At 50.6% G+C, this 12,322-nt stretch overlaps 1 protein-coding gene across 1 annotated transcript in view; it reads left to right on the top strand.

Moving 5' to 3' along the window:
- LOC135884072 (protein eva-1 homolog C-like) overlaps nucleotides 1–11,748 on the top strand; it is a 57,960-nt gene extending 46,212 nt beyond the window's left edge. The window contains exons 3-8 of the mRNA XM_065411365.1: nucleotides 2,064–2,187; nucleotides 2,856–3,008; nucleotides 3,850–3,993; nucleotides 6,908–6,979; nucleotides 8,497–8,586; nucleotides 11,363–11,748. Coding sequence (XP_065267437.1) covers nucleotides 2,064–2,187; nucleotides 2,856–3,008; nucleotides 3,850–3,993; nucleotides 6,908–6,979; nucleotides 8,497–8,586; nucleotides 11,363–11,748 — 969 coding nt within the window. The remainder of the gene's footprint in view (nucleotides 1–2,063; nucleotides 2,188–2,855; nucleotides 3,009–3,849; nucleotides 3,994–6,907; nucleotides 6,980–8,496; nucleotides 8,587–11,362) is intronic.
- The last annotated feature ends 574 nt before the right edge of the window (nucleotides 11,749–12,322 follow it).

The raw sequence follows: 12,322 nt of genomic DNA, 5'->3' as shown, positions 1-12,322 counted from the left end.
GGTTAATGGAACCGGCAGATGGTTTTAACTTGAGACGAGCTGTGAATGTGAGGGCAGAGAAATAGTACGAAGGGACTGGATCAATGAAGCAGGACTGGAAGGGAGCTCCTGGGTCACCACGCCCTGTCCCTTGCTGTTGCCCATAACCCCTACCATATAATCCAGTCATAAATTTATCAAGCTCCCTCTTAATCCCAGTTCCGTTGTTGCCCCCACTGCTCCTGTTGGGAGGCTGTTCCAGAACCTCCCTCCTCTGATGGTTAGAAGCCTTCTTCCAATTTCCAACCTAGATTTATTCATGGCTAGTTTATCCCCATTTGTCCTTGGCCCACCATTGTCCTTTCACGTCTATAGCTCTCCTCCCTCCCTGGTGTTTGCTCCTGATGGATTTAATAGAGCACAACCAGCTCCCTGCTAAACCTATGTTGGTTTAGTAAAGCTCTTCCAGCCTCCTTGCATGAAATCGGCCCTTCCTTCCCCTGATCATTCTTGTAGCCCTTCTCAGCGCCAGTTCCCGTTTGAATGCATTTTTCCTAAATCATAGAATATCAGGGTTGGAAGGGACCTCAGGAGGTCATCTAGTCCAACCCCCTGACTGATTTTTACCCCAGATCCCTAAATTGCCCCCTCAAGGATTGAATTCACAACCCTGGGTTTAGCAGGCCAATGCTCAAACCACTGACCTATCTCTCTAGGAGTGACCAGAATTGTGTGCAGTATTCCAGATGAGGCCTTGTGCAATGGTTTTAATATATGGGCAGAAAATAACCAGATTAGATTAAATTTGGAATAATCCAGGCCAGTATCTCTGTGGAAAGATAATCTGAAGGGTAGATATTCAATGGGAGGGTGAAGTCTGGAAAGCAGTAATCCTAAAAGAGATCATGGGGTGATAGCAGGTCTAGCCCACTTTACAGATAGGGGTTGCAACTATCTGCTCCTACCCCATGGCCAAAGCCATACTGTCAGGTGGTGGCGTGAAGAGGAAGGGTATCCTTAGATAAGGATCAGTGGGCGAATAGACGCACCATGGAGGAAGAGGCCCAGCAAGAGAGCAGCCAAGGAGGCTACCTGGAGTTAAGTACATTAAAAATAGTTTCCGGTCTCTTTACATCTTCTTCCTGCTGTGAGAGTGGCTGGCCCAGACTGGGGTTGGGCCGGCCCTTCCCGGATCAATGACAGGCTCAGAATTCAGCAGGGAGCAGCAGTGTTGGGGGGAGGAGCTCTGTGCTCAGTAGAGGGCCCTGAAACCAGACTGGGCCTGCAGGATTTCTTAGAAGTGACCTTGTCAATCACGACCAGATCACTCTTTACCACTGTGTGCACTGGGTGTTATGTGTGTCTCCCTTGGTTTAGCTTTATGCAAAGGCCTGTGGTCACACTGCCCATCACAGGGCAGCATGGCCAACCCTGAGCATCACAAATCATAGTCAAGCCCAAGAAGGGGCGGGGAGAGAAGTGGAAGGGGATTTGAGGAAAGGTTCAAAGAGCTAAACTAAGGAGGAGGGCTCATGACACAAATATGGGAAGGCTGTAAACATGATTTGTGTCATTCCCAGAGAGATTTGGCTGTACGTCCTGAGATGAAGTGAAGACAGAGAGAAGTCAGGCTGGCCTATTTCAAATGCAGCCACCAGGACAATATATTAAACAGCCCAAAAAAGGAGGGGAGTCAGTGGGAGCAATTGAACTAAAGTGATATTTCATTGTAAGGTTTTCTCTTTAATAGATTCCAAGGCCATTGTGATCATCCAGTCTGCTCCACTCGGTAATGTCTTGTCAAGAGGAGATTGCTTGCTTGGCAGTTTTTAAAATGGTTTGAAAGGTTCTTATGGAGGAAGCGGTCAGCTATAGAAGTCAGCACTTGCGTGGTTGTTGCAGTCTGATGCTTTGCTAGCAACGTAGAGCTTGGGAGTGGCAGCAGCAGGTCACTGTCACCAGGGCTACATGCACTTTGCCTGGCTCTGTTATTATAGAGGTGTTCTAGGGTATGCCAATGTGACCTTAGGATTTCTAATGTTAAATTCATATCTGTTTCCCCTTCTGCCCCCACCCCTCCACAGAAACTTCTGGATGAGTGCCAGGACCAGCGCTGGTGCCAGTTCTCTGTGCATAGCCCAGTGTTTGGGCCCGACCCGTGTCCCGGGACACACAAGTACCTGATAGTTTCATACAAGTGCAGACCAGGTGAGCTCTGCAAATGGCTTTAAAGTGCAAAGGAGGGTTTTGCTTAGCATCCTCTCTGTTTTTTCCATAGACTATTGGTGCAGTCAGCACTATAAGTGTACCAGAGGCAAGAAGGGGATTCATTGTCTTTGTCAATCCATTGTCAATTACCCCACCTGTGTCCTGGACAGATCATCCTTCTCCTGCAGAGAGAGGGAGATCATAATTTTTTTGCTTGTCTTGCAGTAGCATTCCAAGGCCTCAGTCCAGATCAGGCCCTATTGGACAATGTGCTGTGCAATCACACAGGAAGACAATGGTCTCCATTAAGGAGCTTAAACTATGCCATGTAATGTAGGTGACACAGATAAATAGTCAAAGCAAACAGTTTCCAAAATCCCATAGGATGAAAAATATTTGCCAAATCATTTAAGCAAATGCTAACAAATAGCTAGTACCTTCACCAGCTGGTTGCAGAGAGAACAGCGAAGGGAATTGCTCAGTCTCTTGGTTTCTTCTTGCTAGGTGTTTTATGCACTGATTGGGAAGGGATGCTTTTAGGCCGAATGGGAGGAGCTCAGAGCTGCCACTTCAGAGAGGGCTACATAAAATTTGCTTTCTGACTTTCGGAATGGTAAAGGCCTAGCTGTTAATGATGCAACAGAATACTGTGTAATGTTGTTTCCCAGCTAACCACCGCATTAAGACCGTGTGTGAGAATGACAAGCTGAGGCTGCAGTGCAGGGCTAAATCCGTCCTAGCAATTTACTCCGCAAGCTATGGCAGATCCACGCGGGGCAAACCAGAGTGTGACTCTGCGAACAGGACTGGACTCAATGTAGGTATGTTGGGAAGGTGTAAACTAGAAATCTGGTGGGGCCCCTTTCACGTTGAAGAATCTGGAACTCATTGCCAGGGGATGTTGTGGAGGCCAAAAGTGTAATTGGGTTAAAAAAAGAACTAGATAAGTTCCTGGAGGATAGGTTCTTCAATGGCTATTAGCCAAGATGGTCAGGGATGCAACACCATGTTTTGGGTATCCCTAGGCTTTGATTGACAGAAGCTGGGCATGGACAGGGGATGGATCACTCACTAACTGCCCTGTTCTGTTCACTCCCTTTGAAGCAAGTGGCATTGTCCACTGTTGGAAGACAGGATACTGGGCTGGATGGACCATTGGTCTGACCCAGTATGGCCGTTCTTATGTTCTTAATAAGTCATTACGCTGTCAGAGACGTTACATTGGGCACTGCCATATCACTGCTGTGTGGGCATCGAGACATACACGCTCCCAGCCAAGACCCCATATTGCTGGGGATGGGTGACTGCCACCCAGGCACAGCACTGCACAGCCAGCTCACTGCTGCATGGGCGCTGGGATATGCAGTCTCTCAGCCAGCTCGCTGCCATGTGGGCTGAGGGAGTATGCATATAATCAGCCACATGGACACAATACATGCACCCTTCCTTCACAGCCAGCTCCCTGCTCAGTGGGCAGGGAGACATGCGATCCTGACAAGGTCACCGATATGGGCTCATTCATATACACTCCTACGTGGTGCATGTGAATGGGATATTACAGACCAAGTATGGCTTTGGGCTACATGGTTTCCAGAAGCTTTTCTGCCTGCTACTGAGAATCCAGGGGCCACAGCCTGGTGACCACCTGGTCTATATTTCCAGAGTGCTTAGCTCCTGATGCCTTGAGGAGAGTCTCTCGGAAGTGTCACAGGAAGGAGAACTGCACCATCTTGGCTAACAAGGCCACCTTTGGTGACCCCTGCTTCCCTGGTGTGAAGAAACAGCTGAGGGTCTCCTATACATGTGGTAAGAGTCCCCAGTCACCCTGACACTGCCCTGGGAAGGGGCTGGAAGGACTCCAGCAAGTGCTTTACGATGTACAACACGGATCCTGGAGAGCGGGGGCGTTTTGAGGACTAAGGGCACCTGTTGGCCTAGCAAGCCAATAGCATAGCTGTTGAGGCTGCCGGGCAGGGTCACTTTAGATGAGAGTGGTGCCATATGTCTCCTTGAGAGATGCTTGTGCATTCCGTCAACAGCAGGCTGAGAACTATAGAAATGGCTACAAAGCTGAGCCCCAGAGAAACAGGACAGATACTGAGCAGCTGTTGCTCTGTCTCCTCCTCTTGTGGCATGGATCTTTAACCACATGCATGCGGGTGGGGAGTGGGGTGATGGGAAGCTTCAGGGTGCACAGATACAGACAGAAGGTGAATCCTCAAAGCTCCCCATTAGATGAAATATTTTTGTCTTTCTCTGTAAGTAGCAAATCATAAGGATCTGAGGGCCCATGAAAGCAAGATTAACATCCAGCCAGCCAGGGCATGGGTAGGTTCTATGCAAGCTGCCTCTCCCTCCATGGCTCCAGGGCCGATGCAACCACTAGGCGAACTAGGCGGTCGCCTAGGGCGCCAAGATTTGGGGGCGCCAAAAAGCAGTGCCCCCAAATTTTTTTACAGCGTTTCAGCCTTCCACCACCCTCCGTGCTTCCCCCAAGTGTCCCCCGGCCCCCAGAAGCATCCCTGCCCCTCTCCTGCAGCTCCACACTGCCTCTGTTCTGCTCTGCTCCCAGCATCAACTGCTGCCGCAGGGTCCTAGTGCCCTAACCCACTAGTGGCAGGGCAGGCTGCCCTTCCCCTGCCCTTCCCCCTCAGACCCTTCCCTTTTCTGGCGGGACCCTCCACCAGCACAGCCCCCGCCCCCTGCCCGCAGTCACCGCTCCTGCCCCACACTGGGCAAGAGTCACCCCCAGTGAGGCTACAGTGAGGGGCAGCAGCAGGGGAGGAGGCGCACCTGTGATGGCAGCTCCCCCGCGGCACCCACCACTGGGGAGGCGAGGGGGCTTCCTGGACCTGAGAGGGGCGCTAGGAGCACATGCAGTGACAGTGGTGGAAGGTGAGTTTGCTACTGGGGTGGGGGGGAAAGTGGGGGGCCCCTCCCCCAGAACTCACTGCTGCTGGCAGAGAGAGGGCTTGGGGGAGTCCTCATCCCCCTGCACCCTAATCCTCTGCCCAGCCCTGAGCCTTCTCCCACACCCCAAACCCCTCATCCCCAGCCCCACCCCACAGTCCTCACCCCTCCAGCCCCGCCCCCTTCCCACACACCCTCTCTGCCCCCAAACTTCCTCCCAGAGCCTGCACCCCAGCCCTTCACACGCCCTCCAGAGCCTGCACCCCTCACCCCCTTCTGTACCCCCACCCTCTGCCCCAGCCCAGAGCCTGCACCCAGCACCCAAACTCCCTCCCAGAGCCGGCACCCCAGACTCCCTCCCCCACCCAAACTCCCTCCCAGATCCTGCACCCCAATTTCCTGCCCCAACCCAGGGCCTGCACCCCAGACCTCCTCCCCCAACCCAAACTCCCTCCCAGAGCCTTAGGCAGGTGGGGGGCAGAGTTCGGGGGGGGCGGGTTCTAGGCACCACCAAAATTTCTACAAACCTGCCACCCCTGCCAGTATCTGGGTTTTAAGCCCTGTTATGCCTGCAACAGGCCTAAGCCTGTGAGTGACCCCCATAGCAGCTGCCTGAAGTACTTGGGGGAATCACACATGAAAGACAAGTGTCGGATTTGTAAAAACTTTCGTCCAAGAATGCAGAAGGAGCGTGATATTTGTTTGAGGGCTCTCCTCATGGAGGCTGCGCTCTGCCCGGCGCAGGACTGCAGTCTCGGCAGGACTCTAGGCCCAGCACCTCGGCCTCGGTTTGTAGTGCACCCCTGGCACCGGGCTCAGTCTGGCACCGCTACCCCTCACCAGTGCCCAAGAAGCAGTCAAAAAAGTGGGACTCCCTGGCACCAAGCAAAAAGGGTCAAGGGACATCGGACAAAGGACCTAGTTCAGGCCACCTGCCCACCCCAGAGCCACATGGGGGTTTCTCTCTGATTGGATCCACTAATCTCCCCAGGGATCCACCACTGACTCCCGGGAGTGGCATGGGATCCAAACTCACTATTGTGCGAATATGAGTGTGTAGATTATTGAAATTTGTCATATTGATATTGTCAGTTGTTGTTGTATGACATTCTAATTTTATAAATTGTATTAATAACAATAATTGGATACTCTAAAGGTAGAATAAAATGTAGTAGATTTTGATATGAAAGAAGGAAATATATGTGACTAAAAAGGGTGTATTTCTGAAAGTATTTTGAAAGTTTATAATAAGTGATGGTCTGGGGGGAGGGGAGGGAGAAGGGGGGGGTGCAAGGTGGAAGTTTCACCTAGGGCGCAAAATATCATTGCACCGGCCCTGCATGGCTCTACCACATACTGGCCTCCTGACTTGCAGCACCCCCTGGGAGCTTTGTACAACTTTACCAATGCGCCTCCATCCTGCCAGTAGCCCCCCTGCTATTCCAGCCCGGAGTTTGCTCTCTGCCCACTACAGACAAGGATGACACGTGACTTACTGAACTCATGTCTTTGGTGGTCAAGGCCAAGGACATTATTTACCCAACCTGGCCCCTCCCTCCTTGACCCACAGAATTCCCCTGGTCAGACTGAGGATGGCACCTGTGCTGTCTCTTCGCCCACTGCTTTGACATAGGGAAATATTTTGTATGTAAATTTCTGGCAGTGGTGGGTTGGTCCTGCTCTGTCCATACACCCCTCACCTGAGGTACCTGTGCAGCCTTCATGTCTCCTCTCCATCCCTGGCTGCTACCCCCATCCCAGGGGTTCTTCATGAGCTGCCCTTTCAGTGCAGTCTCCTTTCTCATTTCAGTGCCAAGGCAGCTGTTTGAGGAGGTGGGCCAGGATTCCCCAGACCCCTTCTCGCTCTCCGACTACACACATGGTAAACACTTGCTGTTCCCTTGGGGCTGTGCTGTGTGGGCTAAGGAAGGCTCTTGTTTGAGTGTCAGGTTGGGGTTTCCTGGCTGGCTGGGGACCGCATGTGTGTGATGTGCCAGGCTGGCTCCTCTCACACAGGCCACAGGTTTGCCCAAAATCTGGATCCTGCATCGCAGTGAAGAGGGGAAATCCCTGAGCCAGGCACTTCTACCCTACATGAGGAATGCAGTCTGAGTCCAGAGAAAGGGAAGCAGAAACCTAAATCAGGGCCTTTTACCTCGATGGACCAGGCTGATGGTCACAGGGCTCACAGAGATTCAGTTCATGTGCCTATTCTAGATGTGCTGACAGAAGGAGGGCTCTATTCCCTTTACGCACACAGCCTCTGTGTCTCCTGTGTGTGGGAAATTACTTTGAACTCCCTGGCCTGGTTATACAGGCAGTTCAGTGCAGTGCTGTTCACTAGAATGGCTCATTCAGTCTTTGATTTCTTAGTGCTGCTCCATCAATGCTCTCGCTAGACCCCAGCTGTGCCCTGTGGTGGCTCCTCTCCACTGGGAATTCATTCACCATGTTTGTTCTCTCCTGGGTATCACACACTCTCCCAGCTCTTCCTGGAGACTCCACCTTCTTCTTGACTAAGGGCAGGTTTCAGTCCCCATAGTTATCTGGGTGTGGGCTAGGATCCCAGCCCAATGCTGCAGGGTGCCTTTTGCCAGTGGCGAAAGGGAAGTGGAGTTGCTCTGTGAGGCCTGTCTCTTTGGTGGATTTGAAGCACCCTGCGCGGTAGCAGTGGCAGTGAGGTTGCACTGGGAGTTCATGCCATGGCAGATGAATTAGAGAAAAGGCAGCAGGTGGAAGGCTAGCAAGAACTGGGAAGAGACCTCCTCCCCACCACCGCCTCCACACACACTTAGCTTTGTAACATTTTTTCATGAGGAAAACCAAGGTTGCAAAACCAGGAGTGAGATCTAGAGGATGTGGCCAAATGGTCTGGCAATAACATGGGGATCTCTGGAGGGGAGATGACAGATGGGCACAGACCAGCCAGGAGAAGTGAGCAGAGTGACAGATAGGAGAAGCACTGAGGCCTGCAGAGGAGGGGTGCCTCAGAACATAGCAAAGGGGAGTGGACTATGGAAGAGTTAAGGGAAGAACAGATCTGAGGGGGAGAGAAGTGGCCAAGAGCAAAGGAAGACTAGGAGGAGCTAGAGGAGAAGGTTCGGAACATGGCATGGAGGAGAGAGAGATGGTAGGGGGAGAGCGAAGAGTGGGAGCGCAGACAATGGGAGGAGCTGAGAGTGGATGGGAAGAACTTAGGGATGGGATGGCGAGGATCATGGAAGAGAAACGTGCCGAGTGCCTGGGAGGAGCAGAGCCGAGGCGGGAGGGGTGGGAGTGAAAGTTGGCAGATGTGTGGTGATAGGTGAAGGTTCAAGTCCACAGAGTGGATGAGAGCGTTGAGAAGCGCCTCGCCCCTGTACCCTAGCCAGTAAGACCATGTCCCCTTGTTCACTGCAGGTGGCTGGTACCATGGGCCGATGCTGTCCAGGCTCCGTGAAGATCTGATGATTTTTACTAGCTCTCTGAAAACGTTTGCCCACCTCTGGGGTACGTGAATTCGCTGAGCGTGTGCACAGTGCTCTGTGGAGAGGGTGCAGGCAGAGAGTCACATTCCACTCTGTCTCTCTTGCTTTAGCGTGCCGGGAGACACGGGCATGTTAGGGGGCACTTGGCGAAGAGCCCGCAGCACCGTGCACTCCCTTTATGCCCATCAATGCTCCTCTGGTGTAGGCTGGTCATTGAAGCCACATCCAAGATACATCCGTAGGGGTGGAGCAATGTCATGGAGTCTCAAGGACTGAATGATCCCAGGACTGAATTCTCTCTCCCTCAGGCAAGGAGACAGTACTAAGTCTAGCTGAGAGAGGACGTTAATGAATGTGATGCCTGCTGAATTCCTCACTCACTCTAGGGAGAAGCAAAGATGCCAGTCTGGTTGGCCACTTGTTGGAACTCCAGGGCCACCCCTTTCCTCCTGCAATCAGGGAGGCAGCTGCAGCACATGTAGACAGACCCAAGCTGACTTTGATCTAACTCAGGGGTCGGCAACCTTTCAGAAGTGGTGTGCCGAGTATTCATTTATTCACTCTAATTTAAGGTTTCGCGTGCCAGTAATACATTTTAACATTTTTAGAAGGGCTCTTTCTATAAGTCTATAATATATATCTAAACTATTGTTGTATGTGAAGTAAATAAGGTTTTTAAAATGTTTAAGAAGCTTCATTTAAAATTAAATTAAAATGCAGAGCCCCCCGGACCGGTGGCCAGGACCCGGGCAGTGTGAGTGCCGCTGAAAATCAGCTCGCGTGCCGCCTTCGGCACGCGTGCCATAGGTTGCCTACCCCTGATCTAGCTAGTTCCAACAGCAATAGCAGTGAAGGTGCATCAGTGCAGGCTAGCCATTTAAGTAACATACCCAGGGTCCTGGGTGGAGTTGTACAGCCAATGCTGCTGCCCATGCCGCCGCAGATTCCTTGCTATTGTCACTGGAGCTAGCTAGATCAGGGCTAGCTTGGGTCTGTCTATACATGCTGCAGTCACACCTCTGATTGCAGAGTAGCCAGACCCTCAGCCTTTTGCAGGATATTGTTTTGCATTCGTTTCTGTAGAGAGAGAGGACAGTGCCTCACAGGGTTTATAGCTCAGACCCCCGAGCTCGGTGTGAGCTGTACCATTTGGCGAACTAGCCCCCCATTCTGGAAATTACTCGTGTAAATGAGTTAAAAAATAACTCCTGGAGTTACCAGTCCACTCACTGTGTGTCTTGCCCCCACCCTACCAGGAGTCAAACCCATCTTTGATTGTGCTAGTCAGAGAAACACAGAATTTATCCTGCTGGAATAAAGCAGTGTCTTCCAGCCTGGCACCCTGTCTCCTACTGGGACCAGTGACAGATGCTTCTGAGGAAGGTGTAACACCCTGTACCGTCTGTGACGGGATCCCTGGGGTGCAGCCTGGGACCGTGGGACTGCTGTGCCCCCTTAACTCTCTCCCAGCCTGGGCTGTCTCTCACAATGCCTTGCTAGTGACAAGCAGCAAACCCCTCCAGGTGCTGTTATCACTCAGATCAACTGCATGTGAAGCCCCACACCCAGCTATATTACATGAATGCTCCCAGAGCCACTCATGAATCACACAGGGAAAGGCACCAGCCCAATCCCCCCAGCTCCCAGACTTACACTTCAGGAAATATACCATCTTGCTCTGTTCAAGACAAGCAATGCAGATTTAATAATTGGTTCACCACTTCATCAATGGAAAGTGGATATACACACCAGCCTTTGCAAAATCTGAGCAGATTTGCCACACACTTCATACAAACTAACTGGCAAAGATAAACAGTAAAACAAATTTGTTGATTACAAAAGATAGATTTAAAATGATATTAAGTGATAGGTAAAAAGTCAGAGTTAGTTACCAAAATAAAATAAAATATAATCATGCAGTCTAAACTCTCAACCATATTAGACTGGGCAACATCTAGATTAAGCAGTTTTTCTCACCCCACTGGATATTGCAGTCCTTAATATACAGATTTGTCCCTTAAATCTGGGCCAGTCTCCTCTGTTGGAGTCTTCAGTCTTCTTCTCAGTGTCTTTGTTGCTTGCAGCATAGGTGGGGGCAGGAGAGAGGCTCAGCAGCATGGGCCTGCTATGTTCTGTTTTATACCCTTAGTCCCATGTCTGGGGGCATTGCTGAGTCTCCAGGCAATGTTGAGCAATTCCCCTGGTGTGGCCTCATGCAGGTAAGCCACTGAATTGTAGCTCCCTTGCTGGACAATGGCCGTTGATGGGTTGTTTCACACGCTGCCCGAGCGTTGGTTACTTTCCTTGCTGTTGCCTCTGGGGAGCTAATATCTGTCTGATTCCCCAACTTACAGCATGATTTAGTGACAACCATACCACACAATTCTCATAACTTCATATGTATTAATGATATACATATATGGATAGAGAAATGACTTTCAGCAAATCATACCCTTTCCCCTGATACCTTACAAGGCATGCTTATATGTAAGATTATGATTATATAAAAATGAGGAATATGGGGGTTACAAGACACTGCCCCAAGGTATAGAATGGCACACTGTCCTAATTCCATGATATGTTATCATGGGGGACAGGGGCGGTTCCTTCCTGACCCCTATACTGTGAAGCATGAAGATTGAGAGCCCTTGTTCTTTTACATCCCTTCTTCCCACTTGCTCTCATGCTTGCTCAGTAGGGCTACGAGACTGGTAGCTCACTGCAAGGGGGAATGACTCCTGTTGCTCTTTAGGAGTAATTCATATTCTCTTCTGAAGTGTTTGCACGTCTGTCCTTAGGTGTCCCCGAGAAGGTGGGCCTCTATTTTCTGTGTGGGGTCTCCGGAGGCCTGGTGTTCCTGCTTTGTATCTTCAGCCCCAAAATGGCCTTCATACAGGACATGAAGGAGGTCTTAAAAGACTCGAAACTGGGGAGCAGCTCAGAGCTAAGCCGGACCAAGTTACGGCATGACCACGACGAGGACAACCACGACGACAGCGCCTCAGACTCCTCATTCCGCCGCCTCACCCGCACCTACCGTGCATCCAACAACATCTTCAGCCCGGAGCTGACCGCAGCCCTGGAGGGTGCTGCTGAGCACAGGGCCCAAGAGGGAGAGGAGATCTGGATGCTCAAAGATTCCAGCCCCTACGCTATTCACAAACTCAAATCTGCTACCAAATGAGAATGAGGAGCAGGGGCCACTGGCAGGGCAATGAGCCAGCTCCACATCAGCCAGCAGCTCTTCCTAGTTACAGATCCAAATAATGGAGTGGGGACAGGGTGGGAAGGGAGACAATTTTCATCTCCGGGGACCCAAACTCATAACAGGCTTAGGTCACGTGCAACGAGTATGTTGATAACAGTCTGATCCCTGATAGAGATTTATCATGACTCAAACAAAGCTAGGCAAACTAATATACATTCTGTGAACGCCATGTAATAACTTTCCTGCTATAGAAACCATAGATTCCATAATCAGTATTTATATCACACACAACAAAAGCACATTTGTTACAATTGGCAGTCTCTGCTCAAGAGGCGAGCTGGTTGGAGAAATGTAGACATAATCATATTCCATCAGAATATACAGTTCTGTTGAAAGCAAAACGTTTAGCAAAATTGGGTTGAATTCTGCCTGAACTTTGTTTAGGAAGAAATGCATGGGGGAAAAGGGATTCCAACAATGTTGAAATGACCTGTACCAACATTTTCAGAATGAAACTTTTTTGATTTTTTTTGTTTTGAAACAACTTTTA

The sequence above is a fragment of the Emys orbicularis genome, chromosome 9 (assembly GCF_028017835.1).
Source record: "Emys orbicularis isolate rEmyOrb1 chromosome 9, rEmyOrb1.hap1, whole genome shotgun sequence".
Taxonomy (NCBI): Eukaryota; Metazoa; Chordata; order Testudines; family Emydidae; genus Emys; species Emys orbicularis.
Note: the sequence above shows the minus strand (reverse complement) of the source record. Positions and strands in the feature narration are given on the sequence as shown.